At 34.4% G+C, this 16,831-nt stretch overlaps 1 protein-coding gene and 1 pseudogene across 3 annotated transcripts; both read left to right on the top strand.

Moving 5' to 3' along the window:
• Window positions 1-43: 43 nt before the first annotated feature.
• Window positions 44-4,139, top strand: LOC117918419 (annotated as a pseudogene).
• Window positions 4,140-12,169: 8,030 nt separating this feature from the next.
• On the top strand, window positions 12,170-16,234 carry LOC117918492 (beta-glucosidase 11-like). Of its 3 annotated transcripts, XM_034835194.1 has the most exons (13): window positions 12,170-12,323; window positions 12,444-12,507; window positions 12,736-12,791; window positions 13,110-13,185; window positions 13,279-13,350; window positions 13,551-13,638; window positions 13,748-14,006; window positions 14,193-14,308; window positions 14,533-14,753; window positions 14,997-15,019; window positions 15,102-15,189; window positions 15,606-15,696; window positions 15,870-16,234. In XM_034835194.1, the coding sequence occupies exons 1-13, from the start codon at window positions 12,189-12,191 to the stop codon at window positions 16,114-16,116; spliced, it is 1,536 nt and encodes a 511-aa protein (XP_034691085.1). In that variant the 5' UTR covers window positions 12,170-12,188; the 3' UTR covers window positions 16,117-16,234. The 3 variants fall into 3 exon arrangements, with proteins under 3 accessions (XP_034691085.1, XP_034691086.1, XP_034691088.1); XM_034835195.1 differs by lacking the exon at window positions 12,736-12,791 and having other exon boundaries at window positions 12,178-12,323; XM_034835197.1 differs by lacking the exons at window positions 12,170-12,323; window positions 12,444-12,507; window positions 12,736-12,791 and adding an exon at window positions 12,798-12,919.
• Window positions 16,235-16,831: the final 597 nt, after the last annotated feature.

The raw sequence follows: 16,831 nt of genomic DNA, 5'->3' as shown, positions 1-16,831 counted from the left end.
CTTATTTTGCATTCAGCACCAAAAAAAATGTGGAATTTTCATGTATATCCAAACACAACCAAGAAGAAAAGTGTAGATTCTCCAAAAGTATAACAGCTTTCCCATGACCAAAGAGCAACAATAGAACTGAAGCCTGGTGGATATTCACTGGTTAAATTTGAATTGGATGAGGCGATGTCTTTCTATCTTTATGTATGGAATATTGATAAAACTTTTTGATAGAGACCGGATGTTGTCTTGCCAAATATTTGTAATATAAGAATAATAATGAATGGGCTACAAAAGGATTTTATTAGTGTAAAGATAAGGAAAAGAATACTAGGTGTGCGTGAGCAAGGCAAGGGATAGACCCCTTTTCTCTCTATTTCTTGTGCTAAATTTCATGGTTACAGCCTTCAGCACCTCAAGTTTAGCAGAGATGACTTCCCACCTGACTTCATTTTTGGGTCTGGCACCTCTGCTTACCAGGTTTGTTTTTCTTTTACTTGTATTTGCAAGAACATAAGGAGAAGAACTGATTGAAGAAAATAATTGAAAACTAAGAAGAGAGTTGGTGAATGGTTTTTGTATTATCATTATTATTATTATTATGTAAAAGGTTGAGGAGCAGCATTCCAAGATGGAAGGACTCCTAGCATTTGGGACACATTTACACATGCTGGTCAGTTTCTAGTGATGTTTTTTATTTTCTTGCTTTTATTATTATTATTTTGTTTGAGCTCCTATTTCTTTCACAGCGGGAGCACCTATCTACCATTCCCAAATGAACAAAGTTTTTTCTAATGGTGGGAGTGAGTTTATACATTGTTTTAGCACCATTAAATCTTTTGAAAGGTATTTCTTGGGAGCATTTTGTACTGCAAAATATTTATCATGCAAGGTTTTTAATTTTTATAACTAAATACACAAACTCCTTTTAATCTTTAATAGTTTTAAGCATTTATCTGATATTTGATCTGAATGACTGAATTTTTCCAACCAAATTTCAGGGAATGTTCATGGAGATACTGGAATATAGCATGTGATGAGTATCATAAATACAAGGTCAGTTCCTTTTTTTTGTGATCTTTTTTGTTGGAATAATCATGTGGAATGTTAATCTTCCTGGTTAGATCACCTCTGGTATGACTAATATAAGAGGTGGATGGTATAGAAGTATTCAATCTTGGAGAGCCAATATGTGGCCTGTTAAATGTATAGAAACATCTGAGTTACTTCTACATTTGAACCATTTCCTTCCCTGACAGCATTTATTTTTCCATTCCACTTTTTCCAAGTGCCTATAAATTTGTTTATTGTTCATGTCCATTGCAGGAAGATGTCAAACTCATGGTGGACACGGCTAGATGCCTATAGATTCTCCATTTCCTGGTCTCGAATTATCCCAGGTATGATCACTAAACTGTAACTCATATCAACAAAGTTAGTACCTTGCAATTTCTGATTCTATCTCTCATAGTTATGTTGCTATTTTTTTTCAGATGGAAGAGGACCTGTCAATCCCAAGGGTTTAGCTTACTACAACAACCTAATCAATGAACTTATTAATCATGGTTGAGAGCAAGTTTCTTTCAGAAATGAACATACTGTTTGATTGGCATCTTTTAGAACATTTTTCTTGCATTCTACAGCATAAAGCAGAGCAATTTTTTCCATCCAAATGGAGAAAATGCTTCCATTTACCATTAAAACTCTGCCTTTTCTTATTGATTTACCTTCATCCCTTGATCAGGCAGGAATCCAACCACATGTTACATTATTCCACATTGATCTACCACAGGTGCTTGAAGATGAGTATGGGGGCTGGGTTAGTCGAAGGATTGTGTATAGTTCTTAGCCCTCTGTCTTTTAACTTATCCCCATATTATGCTTGGGCTACATACCCTGCAACAGGCACAAAATAAGCAATGAAAGTTATCTTATGTGGATGCAGGAGAGACTTCACAGAATATGCTGATGTTTGCTTTAGAGAGTTTGGCGATAGGGTTTTGTATTGGACTACTGTGAATGAGGGCAATGTAGTTGCTTTGGGAGGGTATGACTCGACAGCGATGTTATCCCCCATTTGGATTGAACTTATGTACTAAAGGCAGCTCCTCATCTGAACCATACATTATTGGGCATCACATCTTGTTGGCACATGCATCGGTTGTAAGATTATACAAGAAAAAGTATCAGGTATTACCTAGAATTTCCAAGTAAAAACCTAGACAAATCAATGAATGAATACCATGGGTCTCGTCTAACCTTACTATTCATTTTAAGCACCTATCAAAACTTAAGAAATATCAAAGAAATGTTCATGATCATTACTCTAACATATCTGACAATGCAGGCCAAGCAACATGGGTTCGTAGGGATCCATGTCTTTGCTTATTGGCTTGTTCCTCTAACAAACAGGACAGACGATATTATTGCCACTGAAATAGCTCAGCGTTTCTTTCTTGGTTGGTGAGTTATGAACCAATAATAGACAAACTGCCATCCACATGTATTGAACTCCCACCATTTCCTTGTGATCCATGTTTGACAAACTAGGATATGACATTGGATATTGGTTGTTGTGGGTACTGGTTTAGTATTTATCATGTAAAATACTAGGGTATATAAGAGCATCAGCTTATAATTCAGGTCTGATTCCTATTGCAGGTTTGTTGATGCCTTAGTGTTTGGAGACTACCCTGACATAGTGAAGAAGAGAGCAGGCACAAGAATCCCAGCCTTCACTAAACAGGAATCAAAACAAGTCGAGGGTTCCTTTGACCTCATAGGGATAAACCATTACAACACACTATCCATCAAGAACAACCCTGAGAAGCTGAAAATGGATCACAGAGATTTTAATGCAGATGTTGGCGTAGATACGATATGTATGTTGCCTATTTTCACCTGAACCTGGTTGAGACTCCATGAATTAATTCTCAGGCACTTTCAATTTGACTCAACTTGATCTTACCTTGTGTTTTCTCACAGCAGTCCTTGAAAAAGTGTTTATGTTTTACAAACTGACCTGGATGAGCCAAGGTTCAGTGTTTATGTTTATGCTGTGATTGATTTTTTTGCTAATTTAAACGTCCCTCTGTTATGGCAGTTATGCAAGGAGATTCACTGCCACAACAGGTAAGGACCGAATCATAATATTATAGAAATTGTTTTGTTTCCAGGTTAAGTTAGTTCAATATTACTAATTGGCTTTTTGATGCAGCTTCCTCTTAGGGCCTGGGCTTTGCAAGCAGTGCTGGAATATTTCAAGCAATTTTATGGCAACCCTCCAATCTACATCCATGAAAATGGTTTTTCTCTATCTCTTAAATATGTTCTGGTAGTTTTACATTAGAGAATAATGGTTCAAGTGGACCATATTATGCAAACCCGCCTCAAGTATTTTGTTGGGGTTAGCAGACAGGGGTGAGGTTCACTGGGGCCAGCAAATCCCATTTTCTTTTCATCTTGACTCATCGTCTGACAGTCAAACTTTGTATGCTATGTGTCACCAGGTCAACAAACACCCCATAATGCATCCTTAGATGACCTGGGAAGAGTGAAATATTGCAGGAACACATTGGGAGTGTGCTCGATGCAGTAAGGTACGTCTATTTCTGATACAACCTCGATACAATTAGTTTGTAGAATTTGCTTTTCATTCCTTTGATTCACTTCTAAATGAGCTCCTTCAAAAAATTTCTTTGAAATGGTACATAAGCTCTTATTCCCCTGACCTGGTTTTCTATTATCCTTCTTTCATTGTGCTTTGCTACCTTTTTCATTGGAAAAATGTTGGCAGGAATGGATCAAATGCTAGAGGGTATTTCACATGGTCATTCTTAGATGTACTTGAGCTACTGGACGGCTTTCGATCAAGCTATGGCCTCTACTACGTAGATTTGGATGATCCAGATTTGGAACGATATCCTAAGCTCTCTGCATATTGGTACTCTGGTTTTTTGAAGGGAAGAAACATCACTCCAGATGGGGCTACTGACAATAAGAAGAATAAAATAGCTCTTTCTAGTGATCAATATATTCAGTAGGTTCTGCTTTGCATAATATATATTGGTGTCTTTCCTTTCAACTGGCAGATTGCTTATGAGGGTGACACAATTTATCAGTTACTGTTTGCAAGTAAATTTTTTTCTTAATAAGGGTTTTCAATGATTTCTCGTAGTTCATTTTACTCTATTCAGAAAATATTATAGGTTTCCAAATTGGCTATTGGTGAGCATCAACCTAATAATTTCAGAACAATATTTGACCAATTGAACTATAAAATGATTAGAAAAGATTTATATTAAGCTACCTCGATTATGGAGATGGTAAGTATCAGCCAGCTTGAGAGGCTGACTGTTTATTGAAACCTTCAATGCAACAAGTAATCATATTCAAAAAATTCAGAGACTACAATGAAAACAACAAGACCTCTCAGTAGAGTTGGGTCGTCGGAATAGACCCTCAGTAGAGTCTTCAATCTGAAAGTGTTCAATTCTGCAACAAGCCCATTCATGTGGATTAGTATTCTTTCATTTCTTAGAAATGGGTTTACAATGACATGTAGTAAAGTCAATGAAATACATCAATATATTGAGGTAGAAATTCATCACCTTTTAAAGGAGGAGAAACTTAGGCTATGTTTGTTCTGAAGAGTTTGAAGGAAAATACAAAAGGAAGAAAATAAAAAGAAAAAATATTAGAAAAAATAAGTAAAGAAAAATACAAAATATATTTAAAATTAATAAATTATTTTTATATATTATTTCAAACTTTCTTTCATTTATTTGACTCTTCTATATATAAATTTTTTAATAATTTTGATCATATTTGACTTTTTCTCGCATTTTTTTTTTAATAAAATCAAGTATGAGAAAATCATTTTTTAAAATTTTTTTCTTTCTTTCCTGATACTTTTTGGGAGCAAACATAATTAGAGATTTTGCCAAAATAAAATCCTCCAAATGTGGAAAAAACCCAAGACAAACCAGCAGCTGCAGTTGTCAGTTGCAAAGGATGAAAACAAACAGTTCTTTCTCCACTGATTTTGTATGGTTTTCAAGCCCCACCACAGCTTCCCTTTTTCCCACCCAAAACCCTCTTCTCTCCTCTTCCCCAACCTTCTTCTGCTCATCTTTCTCTCTTTCTGCTACTGTCCACAAAGACGGTCAATTCTCTTTTCCAGTTGGACCCCGCATCTTATCAGCTTCTCTGTGTATTTTATGGCCTTAAAAGGATGCTCAAAAGAACAGCCGACTCGATGGGCATTTAGCCAATAAAGAAAGGTCCACCAACTCATGGACTCCACCTCATGTTCCCACATTATCACTATCTACTGAATTTCGACAAAAGACTTCTCATGGACCGGACCTCGCAGTTGGCAAGGGAAGCCAAAATCAATACCACCTTTCACAAGAATCAGGAGAGACATGTAATTTCATAAAAAATTATGGGGATGTGTCCAGAGAATTCATGTGAAATGGGTGGAATGTAAGGATAATAATAAATAGGAAACACGAGAAGCTTATTGGCGTAAAGAAAAGGTAAAAAAGAAGAAGGAAAAGAACAGTGTGTGAGAACCTCGGCTTATATTTCGGGTCTGATTCCTGTTGCATGTTTGTTGATGCCTTGGTGTTTGGAGACCACCCTGACATGGTGAAGAAGAGAGCCGGCACAAGAATCCCAGCCTTCACTAAACAGGAATCCAAACAAGTCAAGGGTATCTTTGACTTCATAGGCATAAACCATTACAACACAGTACCATCCATCAAGAACAACCCTGAGAAGCTGAAAATAATGCAGATGTGGGCGTAGATACGATATGTATATTCCCTTTTTTCACCTAAACCTGGTTCTCAAGCACTTCAACTTAACTATCTCACCTTTTACAAACTGACCTGGATGAGCCGAGGTTCAATGTAGAATAATGAGTCAATGCAGTCAGCGTAGTGTATTCCTCTTCAAATTCAATGAACTGACCCTAGAAATTCTGTATTTCTCTCCTACCTCCCTTAATTTCCCTCTCTATAAAATGGGGATCATTATTAACTGGTTGCTTAGTGTGAGGAAACAGAATTCAGATTGGCAGATTGATATGCTATATTTCAGGGTTTTCTGTAATTTTAGTAATATAATTAAAATAGGAAAGACAATACAAAGCTTGAGGGAGTGTAAGTAGGGGTGACAAGGTTTAATATGGTTGACCAACACGACTTAGTCCAATTTTTTGTAGCCTGAGGAGTAGAATTAAGGCAAAGACATGAACAACAGCCAAAATGAAGATACAAGCAACACATAGAGAGAGATGCCCAGAGGGAGAAACACTAAGTCATATCAATGTAACACCTGCAACCAATGCTGGTTTGGCAATAAGAAATACAGAAGAACAAAACTCTTCTCCACAACTTAAAAGAACACACAAGATTATTCAATTCAATACATTTGCATTATTATTATTTTTTATTTTAATTCCATTACAACAATTACAAAAAAACCCTAAAGAATTACCGGACATTCTGTTTCTCACATTAGGCAACCAAACTAGGATCCCCACTTTCTAGAAAGAGAAAAAAAGGAAGTAGAAGAGGAATACAAACTTTGTAGGGTCAGTCGATGTCCATGTTACCACCTTGGCCTTGGTCTTGGCTCTGCTGATTCGCAAACTGAAAACCAACCCTGCTCACGGATTCTTGAGTCAATGCATGACATAAGACTACGTTTGTTTCTCATAAAATTTAAAGTCAGAAACAGAATCTTGATTTAGGAAAATACAAAAAATCTAATATCACTTTCAAGAACTAATATTCTTTCGAAGTAACAAGAAACTATGTGATGTCATGTTTCAAAAGGCATCCCACCTCAAAAACAATACACGAAACAGAAATAAATGACATAAACTATGAATTTCTGGTAATGTTCTTGAATCATTCCAAGAATAAGCCTGAAAGACCCTCAAGAATCTAAAGATTTTAGACGCAAGGGCATTCTTTCTTGGAAATTTTAAGACGGTACAATGAGTAGAGAAGTAGAGCTTACTCAGAGAGAATTCTGGTGATAAGACAATGAGAGCTTGGCATACTCGACAGAAGAAGGAATTGGCTCCAAGATTTTGATGGAATTCAAGAAGAGACATTTCAAGCTTCAACTTCCAAAGAAAGTCGAAAAGCTATGGAATTCAAGGTTGAAGAGGAGAGATCGCAGGTAAATATGGTGGAAAGAGAATGGAGAGTTGGAATTGAAGAAAGTGTAAAGAGTAGTTGAATGGGATTTTAAAGCAAGGAGGTCTCTTGGAGCTTTATTTTTTCCTTGTCACCTATTTGTTTTTAAACTAAATTTAATGATTGAAGTATAACCATGCTCTATTCCTATAGCTTGGCTTCAAAATGGCCTTTCAACCAATTAAAAAATTCTATATACTTATCTTTTGAAACTTTTGTTCAAAATGATTTCTTTCTGTTTTATTATCTCTTAATTTTTTTTTAAATAATGTTAGAAATCGAAGTTTCAAAATTTTGAAACTGCGATTTCTAAATTTACACTAAAACCATATTTTGAAATGGAAACTTCTAAATAATTTAAAAAATAAAATATGAAGAGGATTACTTTGACCAATAGTTTGCAAATAGGCTTAGAATATAGATTTTTTATTTTTATTTTTTTTGTTTTTAGTTGAGGGCCTAATTTGACATAAAATTTCTATTCCTAAGCATATAGAACGTTGATGCTTCTACTTAATTAAAGATTATGAATTATCATATTTCTTGAATTCCATCGTGTTGATTAGGTGATGTAAGACCCATGCACATTTACGAATGAAGCCTTGTTGGCTAAGACCATTTCTAGTCCTTGCTCACCTATTTCTTAATTGTAGAATTATTTCAAAACTAATTAATTTGTATAAACATTTCCCCCAATCTCTCTATTAAATTATTTACAATTTAAAATAAAAAATCAACTTAAAAAAACAAATGCATGTTTCAGAATATTTTCGAAAACACTTATCTTAGGGTATTGTGGCTCACGTGACTAGTCCAATATCTTTCTATAGGTTTAGTGATGTTGATTAGACAAGTTGTCCTACTACAAGAAGGAGCACAACGGGTTATTGTGTTTTTCTTGGAGCAAATTGTATCTCTTGGTGTTCAAAGAAACAATCAACTATTGCTTACTTGAGCATTGAGGTCGAGAATTGCTTTTTGCCCTTCTCCACAACTGAATTGACTTGGATTACTTATTTTTTATGAGATATTGGTGCGTCCCTCTCTAAACCACCATAATTATTTTGTAACAATGTTAGCGCTTTTTACATGCTTGTTAATCCTATGTTTCATACTTGTTCTAGATATATTGAACTTGATTATCATTTTACACAAGAGAATGTAACTATAGGCACTCTTGTCACTCCTTATGTTTTTACACATTCTCTATTTACTGTTATTTTTACCAAATCTTCTTTAAAAGACGTCTTTACCATGTTTTGAGACAAGTTAGACGTCTATATTCATTCTTACTCTAGTTTAAGGAGGCATGTTAAAGGACATATTCAAGAAGGTACATTGAATCAAACACATAAAGGGTAGGAAGCACATAAAGACACTCTCATCGATATTTCCATAAATTCATAGAAATCAAATATTAATAATATTTTATTTTAATATATTTTCTAATATGTTAAAAATATTGTTTATTTATTTCCTTCTACAACTCATCTATATTTTTATATAAATTTCCAAAGGAAGTAGTAGAAAATATGGCTTTTATTACCAAAGTATCAAACTTTACACCATCAACCTAATAATTTCAAAGCAAAATTTGACCAATTGAACTATAAAATGATTAGACAAAATTTATGTTAAGCTACCTTGATTATGGAGATGGTAAGTATCAGTCAGCTTGAGAGGCTTACTGTTTATAGAAATATTCAGTGCAACAGGTAACCATATTCCTAAAATTCAGAGACTACAATGAGAAATAACAAGACCTCTCAGTCAAGTTGGGTTGTAGGAATAGACCCTCAGTAGAGTGTCTTCAACCTGAAAGAGTTCAAGCCCATCCATGTGGGCTAGATTTCTTTCATTTCTTGGAAATGAGTTTAAAGTGTAGTAAAGTCAGTGAAATACATTAACATCCACTCAGGATATGATTGATTAAAAGAATTTGAAGGAAAATTCGTGGAAAGAAAAAATAAATAAATAAATAAATAAAGGAAAATAAAATAAAATTTTAAAATTAATAAACTATTTGTATATCTTATTTCAATTTCTTTTTTCATTTATTTGATTCTTTTATATAATGATTAAATAATTTTAAAATATACAATTTTTTTAATAATTTTAATTTTATTTGACTTTCTCTTTTTTTTTTTTTTTATATATATTAAAATTAAATATAAAAAATTATTTTCCTTCTTTGTTTTTTTTTTTCTTTCCTCGTGCTTACAGGACCCCACATAGTTAGAGATTTTGCCCAAATAAAAGATTCTAAATGTGAAAAAAAAACCAAGACAAGCCAGCAGCTGCAGTTGTCAGTTGCAAAGGATGAAAACAAACAGTTCTTTCTCAACTGATTTTGTATGTTTTCAAGCCCCATCACAGCTTCCCTTTGTCCTCACCTAAAGCCCTCTTTTCTCTCCTCTTCCCCAACCTTGTTCTGCTTGTCTCTCTCTCTCTCTCTCTCTCTCTCTCTGCTACTGTCCACAAAGACGGCCAATTTTCTTTTTCCAGTTGGACCCCGCATCTTATCAGCTTCTGTGTGTATTTTATGGCCTTAAAAGGATGCTCAAAAGAACAGCCAACTCGATGGGCATTTAGCCAATAAAGAGAGGTCCACCAACTCATGGACTGGGCCTCAAGCTCCAACAATGTCATTTTCTACTGAATTTTGACAAAACTGTTTGATAGGGACTTCTCGTGGACTGGACCTCGCAGTTGGCAAGGAAAGCCAAAAATCAAAATCACTTTTCACAAGAATTGGGACAGACATGTATTTTCACAAAATTTATGGGGATGTGTCCAGAAGTGAAATAGATGGAATGTAAGGACAATAAAGTTGTCATGCCCCAAAACCCACTTTAAGGGTATGATGGTCATTTTACATCTCAAACCCAAAAGCTTAAGGTGAAAACGATACAAACATTCGTATTGTAACTGGAAATTTACCAATTATCAAATTCCTATTTACAGTAGTATGACAAAATTCTAAAATCTCTAAGTATCAACTTTAAAAAAAAAACTAATACATCAACCAAAATGTTATTGTCCAAATAACTCAAAACTCAAAATAATTCAAATGATAATTAAGTTTTAACATCTAAACAATGTAAAAAATAAAGAGAGTTTAAATAAGTGTTCTAATAAAGCCGAATTTCCCTCCTAACGGTCACTCCTCGCCCGAACTGAGATTACCCGAAAGATTATCAACAAATGAGGATGAACTCAAAGCTTAATAAGGAACATTAATACAGTTTTATGGATCAAACATTTTCAATCATGTTTGTAAATAGAAGATATAACATAAAAACTTTTGAGTTTAAAATATTAATACATTCAAACTATTCAACAAAACTTTTTCATATCCATTTCAAAACAATTTCTCATAATAATCAAATCAAATGCATTCAAAATATCTTTACTCTGGTTATCTATGACAAATGATACCCAATTAGATAAGACTTCACAATTGAGTAACTAGTTTCAATTTGTTCCATTTAAGGTGAGCAAAATCAAATGTTAATAATTATAACCCGTTGACTAGGGTCATAAGGTCAACTATTATAACCTATTGACTAAGGCCATATAATATCAACTATTATAACCCTTTGATTAGGACCGAAAATGTCAACAATTATAACCCGTTAACTAGGGTCATATAATCAAGAGTCAAACACTTTATTTCATTAATTCAAACTTACAAAACAAAATATCATATCTCCTCAATTTTTAACTTTTCATAAATAAACAAAGAAAATTCTCAAAAATGTTTTCCATACAAAACATATATTTGATTCATGTGAAAAGATAAAAATAATATTTTTACACATTTCAAAATATAATATAAAACGAAAATTATTTTCTTTTATAAAAATCTACATTAATTTCTCTTGAAAAAAACACTTAAATTTTGAAATATTTAACTTTGAAGAATTTCCTCTTCACCTAACACAATATCATACACAATATGGATTATTGATTATTTATCTAAATATATAAATTTGATAATTTTAAAAATATTTTATTTAATATTAAGGATCCTAATTAATTTTTCATATTAATATTATTACCATCCAATATTATTTTTAACTTCTTAAACAATAATTTATTTCTCTTTTAAACTTATCTAAATTAAATATTTTAAGAATATCTATTTACATTAAATTATTATTACTATTATTTAAATCTCTTTATTTTTTATTTCCAACAACTCCACACCAACTCCCTTCATTATTATTGTTTCTTTTATTATTATTATTATTTCCAATACCCAACAACACCTTCACCTATTTCTCTTCCAAGCCATCAACCTCATTTTCTTTCTCACGGTTTATCACAATACTATTTACTTCCTTTCCTAGGTCAATGTGTCAAATCCTTTCTACCACAATACTATTTACTTCCTTTCTTAAGTCAACTTGTCAAATCCTTCCTACGCATCTTTCATAAATTTTTTTTTCCTTCTTTAAAATCAAAACTTTTAACCTTCATACTCACAAATTTTATATAATTTTCACATCCAAAACTATATAATTTTTTTTTTATCTAAATCTATTCATTTAACTCATCAAAATTCATCGATTTCCATTAATAAATCAAACCATATTTATAAATTTTTAATCATTTTGACCTAAAAATTAATTAAACGAATTCTAATCAAAAGTGAGATATTTCAAAGAATATCTAAAGTGTTCAAAACTAATTAATGAATATAAAATATTAATTTAAGGATTAAAAATTTTAAAAATTGATCTTCAAATCCTAAACCTTCAAATCTTCAGCTCTATACTCTCTGAATAGAAAAGATGAGAAAAATCTAATTTATATTTAGGCTTTTAAATACGAAAAAGACCTTTTTACCCTTATTAAATTATTTTAATTAATTAATAATTTCTAAATTAGGATTTTAGGGTTTGGGGCATTACATCAATAAATGGGCATGATAAGAAGCTTATTGATGTAATGATAAGGAAAAGAACAGTAAGTGGTTTGAGCATGGTGGGGAGTAGGCTCATTTTCTCTCTATGTCTTGTGCTAAATTTATCAGTTACAGCCTTCAGCTCCCTCGAGTTCAGCAGATATGACTTCCCTACTGACTTCATTTTTGGGGCCGGTACCTCTGCTTACCAGGTTTGTTTATCTTTTACCTGTATTTGCATAACACTGACAGAAGAAGAAATGATTGAAGAAAAGAATCTAAAACAAAGAAGAGAGTTGCTGAATGATTTTATCATAATTATTGTGTAAAAGGTTGAGGGAGCAGCATTCCAAGATGGGAGGACTCCTAGTACTTGGGACACCTTTGCTCATGCTGGTCAGTTTCTACTGTTATTCTCTCTCTCTCTTTTTTCCATGTTGGTGATTGAGCTCCTGCTTCTTCTACAATTGGAGCACCTACTTTACCACTAATTAGTGATGAGCAAATCCTTTTTACACAATAAGTTTTCTAAGATCCTTCTTTTCAACAAATTTCTGATAGGGTTGCCAAGACTAATATCTGATATTTGATTTGAATGGCTGATTGTCCAACCAAAAACTTTAGGGCATGCACATGGAGCTACTGGGGACATAGCATGTGATGAGTATCACAAATACAAGGTCAGTTCACCATGGGAATGTTCATCTTCCTGGATAGATCATGATTGGCATGACTATTGGAAGAGGTGGATGCTATAGGAGTATGCATGCTTGATCAGCCAATGTCCGGCTTGTGAAAAAAAAGAGTGGTTAGACAAACCCAAGTTCCTTCTACCGGTGCAAATTTGAACATAAGATTCTATGTTCTGCCCCTTAATTTTTCTTCTTTGATGATATTCTTGCATGTCCTGCAAGTCCCAAAGGCATGGAGAATATGCTTCTTGTTTAAAACATTAGAGACTTGATTTAGCATCCTCTGTGTGCATGTATTTCTTGCAGGAGGATGTTAAACTCATGGTGGAAACAGGCCTAGATGCGTATCGATTCTCAATCTCATGGTCAAGGCTTATTCCAAGTATCATCACCAAATTGTGACTCTTGTTAACACAATATGAACTTGGGCACTTTTTACTTCTCTGTCTAAGTCATGCTTCTATTGTTCTTTCAGATGGAAGAGGAGCTGTCAATCCAAAAGGCTTAGAATATTACAATAATCTCATCAACGAACTAATCAAGCACGGTTGTAGAGGATTTCAATCAGAAATGAAGTTAATATCGCCTGGTTAGCATTTTGGAAGTGCTTTTCATCGCTTTGGAAGCAAATAACCAAAATAATTTTTTCAGTCAAAATCAAGAGGAAGCACTTCCAAATTGCTATCAGAGCAATGCATTCAAATTCTCCCTTCTCTTGGTGATAAATCTCATCTCTTGGTCAAGCAGGAATTGAACCACATGTTACTCTATTCCATATTGATCTGCCGCAGGTGCTTGAAGATGAATATGAGGGATGGCTTAGTCGAAGGATTGTGTATAGTTCTCATCTCTCTTCTTGCAATTAGTTTTTGGGTTAAATATATCCCCTCCACCAGGCATGGAATGGACGATTAATGGGTGGAGTTATCTTAATGTGGATGCAGGAAAGATTTCACAGAATTTGCTGATGTGTGCTTTAGAGAATTTGGTGATAGGGTTTTACATTGGACTACCCTGAATGAAGGCAATATATTTGTTTTGGCTGGGTATGACATGGGGTTTATACCACCTCAGCGATGCTCTCCCCCATTTGGACTGATCTTTTGTGCTAAGGGTAACTCCTCATCAGAGCCATACATTGCTGGCCATCATCTCTTGTTAGCACATGCATCTGTTGCAAGATTGTACAAGAAAAAGTACCAGGTATTACCTAGTATTTCCTAAACTCTTCAAGTATAAAGCTCAATCTCATCCCACTTAAGTGTTGAAAGCCATAACTTTGATAAAATTTGAATTTCCACCTTCAGTTTTTCTGATTAGGAATCTAAACTATAAAGAAACACCAAAGAAATTATCATGGTCATTACAGTAATGGGGTGTTGTGTGCAGGACAAGCAACATGGATTCATAGGGATCAATATCTTTGCTTATTGGTTTGCTCCTCTAACAAACACCACGGAAGATATCATAGCTACTCAAAGAGCTAAAGATTTCTATCTTGGTTGGTGAGTCAAGAACCTATGATAATAGACAAAATGCTGTCTATGTGTTTTAAATTTTTCGCCATTTCCTGTTGATTCCCCTTGGCTAGGATGTTGAATCCTAAATGAGGCAGAAACTATTTGTTGTTTCTGGTATTGGTTTAACTTTGTTGTGTAAAAATGGCTAAAAGCTTTGTTCAAGAATCTAGATAAGCATTAGATCATCTTTTCTGTCTGTTCTGTTGCAGGTTTCTTGACCCCTTAGTGTCTGGAGATTATCCTGAAATAGTGAAGAAGAATGCAGGTGCTAGAATTCCAGCCTTCACCAAAAATGAATGCAAACAAGTCAAGGGTTCATTCGACTTCATAGGAATAAACCATTACCTGGTTGTACACATCAAGGACAACCCTGAGAAGCTGAAGACGGATCAAAGAAACTTCGCAGCAGATGTGGGTGTGGACATGATATGTATGTTGCCTGCAGTCTTTTAACTAGATTTGGTAGATTACTTGCCTGTGCTTAAGTAGTTGAATTGAGTTTCATTCTAGTGTTTCTTCACTGTAGACCTTGAAAAATGGTTCATGTTTTACACACTGACTTGAATGAATCAAGGTTTGGTGTAGCATATGGAGTCAAATTTGTTAGTCTGATTGATCTTTAACCAAGTTATAAATGAAGAAACTGATATATTCACTGGTTCATTTATGGCAGATGCTCTAGGCCCGTCAGGTCAGGTAAACATTCAAACATAATATCATAGAGCTGTCTTGTTTGTGCGTTAAGTCAGTTTACAACCAACAAGCTTGCTTGATTCAGTATCCTGTTATGCCCTGGGGTCTGCAAGGAGTGCTGGAATATTTCAAGCAAGTTTATGGCAACCCTCCAATCTACATCCATGAAAATGGTGTATCTCTCTCCCTTCCCTCTCTCTCTCTCTCTCTCTCTCTCACACACACACACACACACATATTGGTAGTTTATTTTAGAAAACAACAGTTCCAGTGGACCATCAAGAAACACACTGGCCTGCTGGTAAAACAGTCGTTCCATGGTCCTTGTTCTCTCTCTCTCTCTCTCCCCCTCACACACACACACACACACACACACACTAAGTAGTTTTACTTCAGAAAACAACAGTTCCAGGGGACCATCAGGAAACACACTTGCCTTTGAGTATGGTACAGTTGTTCCATGGTCCTTGTTCTTGGAGATTTGCAGACAGTTGTGGGTTTGGATGGGAAGGAGTGAACACTTGTAAATCCAATTTTCTTTTCATCATTTTCCTCATTTAATGAGTGAAACTTGTGTGGATTCTGGCAGGTAAACAGATGAAAAGGAACACAACATTGAACGACACAGCAAGGGTGGAATATATACAGGCCTACATGGGGGGTTTGCTTGATGCAATAAGGTATACCTATTACAGTAACAATCTTGATGCAATAAGTCTCGATTATTCTAAGTTGGGTTCTTCTTAAACTTTTCACTGAAATGAGAAATGCATTTTTGTCTCTGATGCAGTTCTCTTATTGTCTTTCTTTCCTCCCCCATTTCTTTGTCCCTTTTGTTTAAAAATATTGGCAGGAATGGATCAAATGCAAGAGGGTACTTCATATGGTCATTCTTGGATGTACTCGAGGTAACAGGTGGCTATAAATCAAGCTTTGGCCTCTACTATGTAGATTTGGATGACCCAGATTTGAAACGATATCCTAAGCTCTCTGCACATTGGTACTCTGATTTTTTGAAGGGAAAAAGCATCACTCCAGATGAGGCCAATGACATTACCAAGAATAAAATGGCTCTTTCTAATGCTCGACCCATTCAGTAGGTTCTGCTTTGAATAGTCATCTATTGGTGCCTTCCCTTTCAACTGGCATGTTGACAACTTATCAACTCATATTATCAGACAATTTTCTTTCTTAATAAGTATATTCAGTGATTTCTCATAGCTTGTCTTACTCAATTCAGAAAATATTATAGGTAAGTAAACTGGCTAGCCTTGGGTGTAAACATAATATTTTTTTCAGAACAAAATCTGAATCCAACTTTAGCTACCTTGATTCAGAGTATGTTATGTATAAGCCATCTTCAGGGGCTTACCGCCTATACATCCTTCATCAGCCTCCCGATTCCAACAAAAATTCGCCACTGAACTGTAAAGTAATCTTCAGATGATTCACAAATCGTCTATTCAAATTCGATCTATGAATTGGACAAATTATTCACTGACAGAAAAAAAAAGTGAAAGATCTGACTGATAGAACAAGCACAATCATAAAAAAAATAGAAAAAATTATAAAAGACAAGAAAAATTGGTTGCAAGAAGTAACATCATGTTCTCAAAATTTCAGACAGATATGAGCAATAACAGTTAATTGGGACTGCCCAACTTGTTTCAGCAAAAGATAGAAGCTTTAAACAAGATTCTCATAATAAGTACATGTCTTCCAGAGGGAAAATTACAGCAGCGGTCCAAATTAGCAGTATAGAGAATCCAAAATGAACCACTATTTGAATAGAAATCTCCTCGTAAGTCACCAAAG

The sequence above is a fragment of the Vitis riparia genome, chromosome 7 (genome assembly GCF_004353265.1).
Source record: "Vitis riparia cultivar Riparia Gloire de Montpellier isolate 1030 chromosome 7, EGFV_Vit.rip_1.0, whole genome shotgun sequence".
Lineage (NCBI taxonomy): Eukaryota > Viridiplantae > Streptophyta > Magnoliopsida > Vitales > Vitaceae > Vitis > Vitis riparia.
The sequence above is the reverse complement of the archived record's forward strand: the minus strand, read 5'-3'. Positions and strand labels throughout refer to the sequence as shown.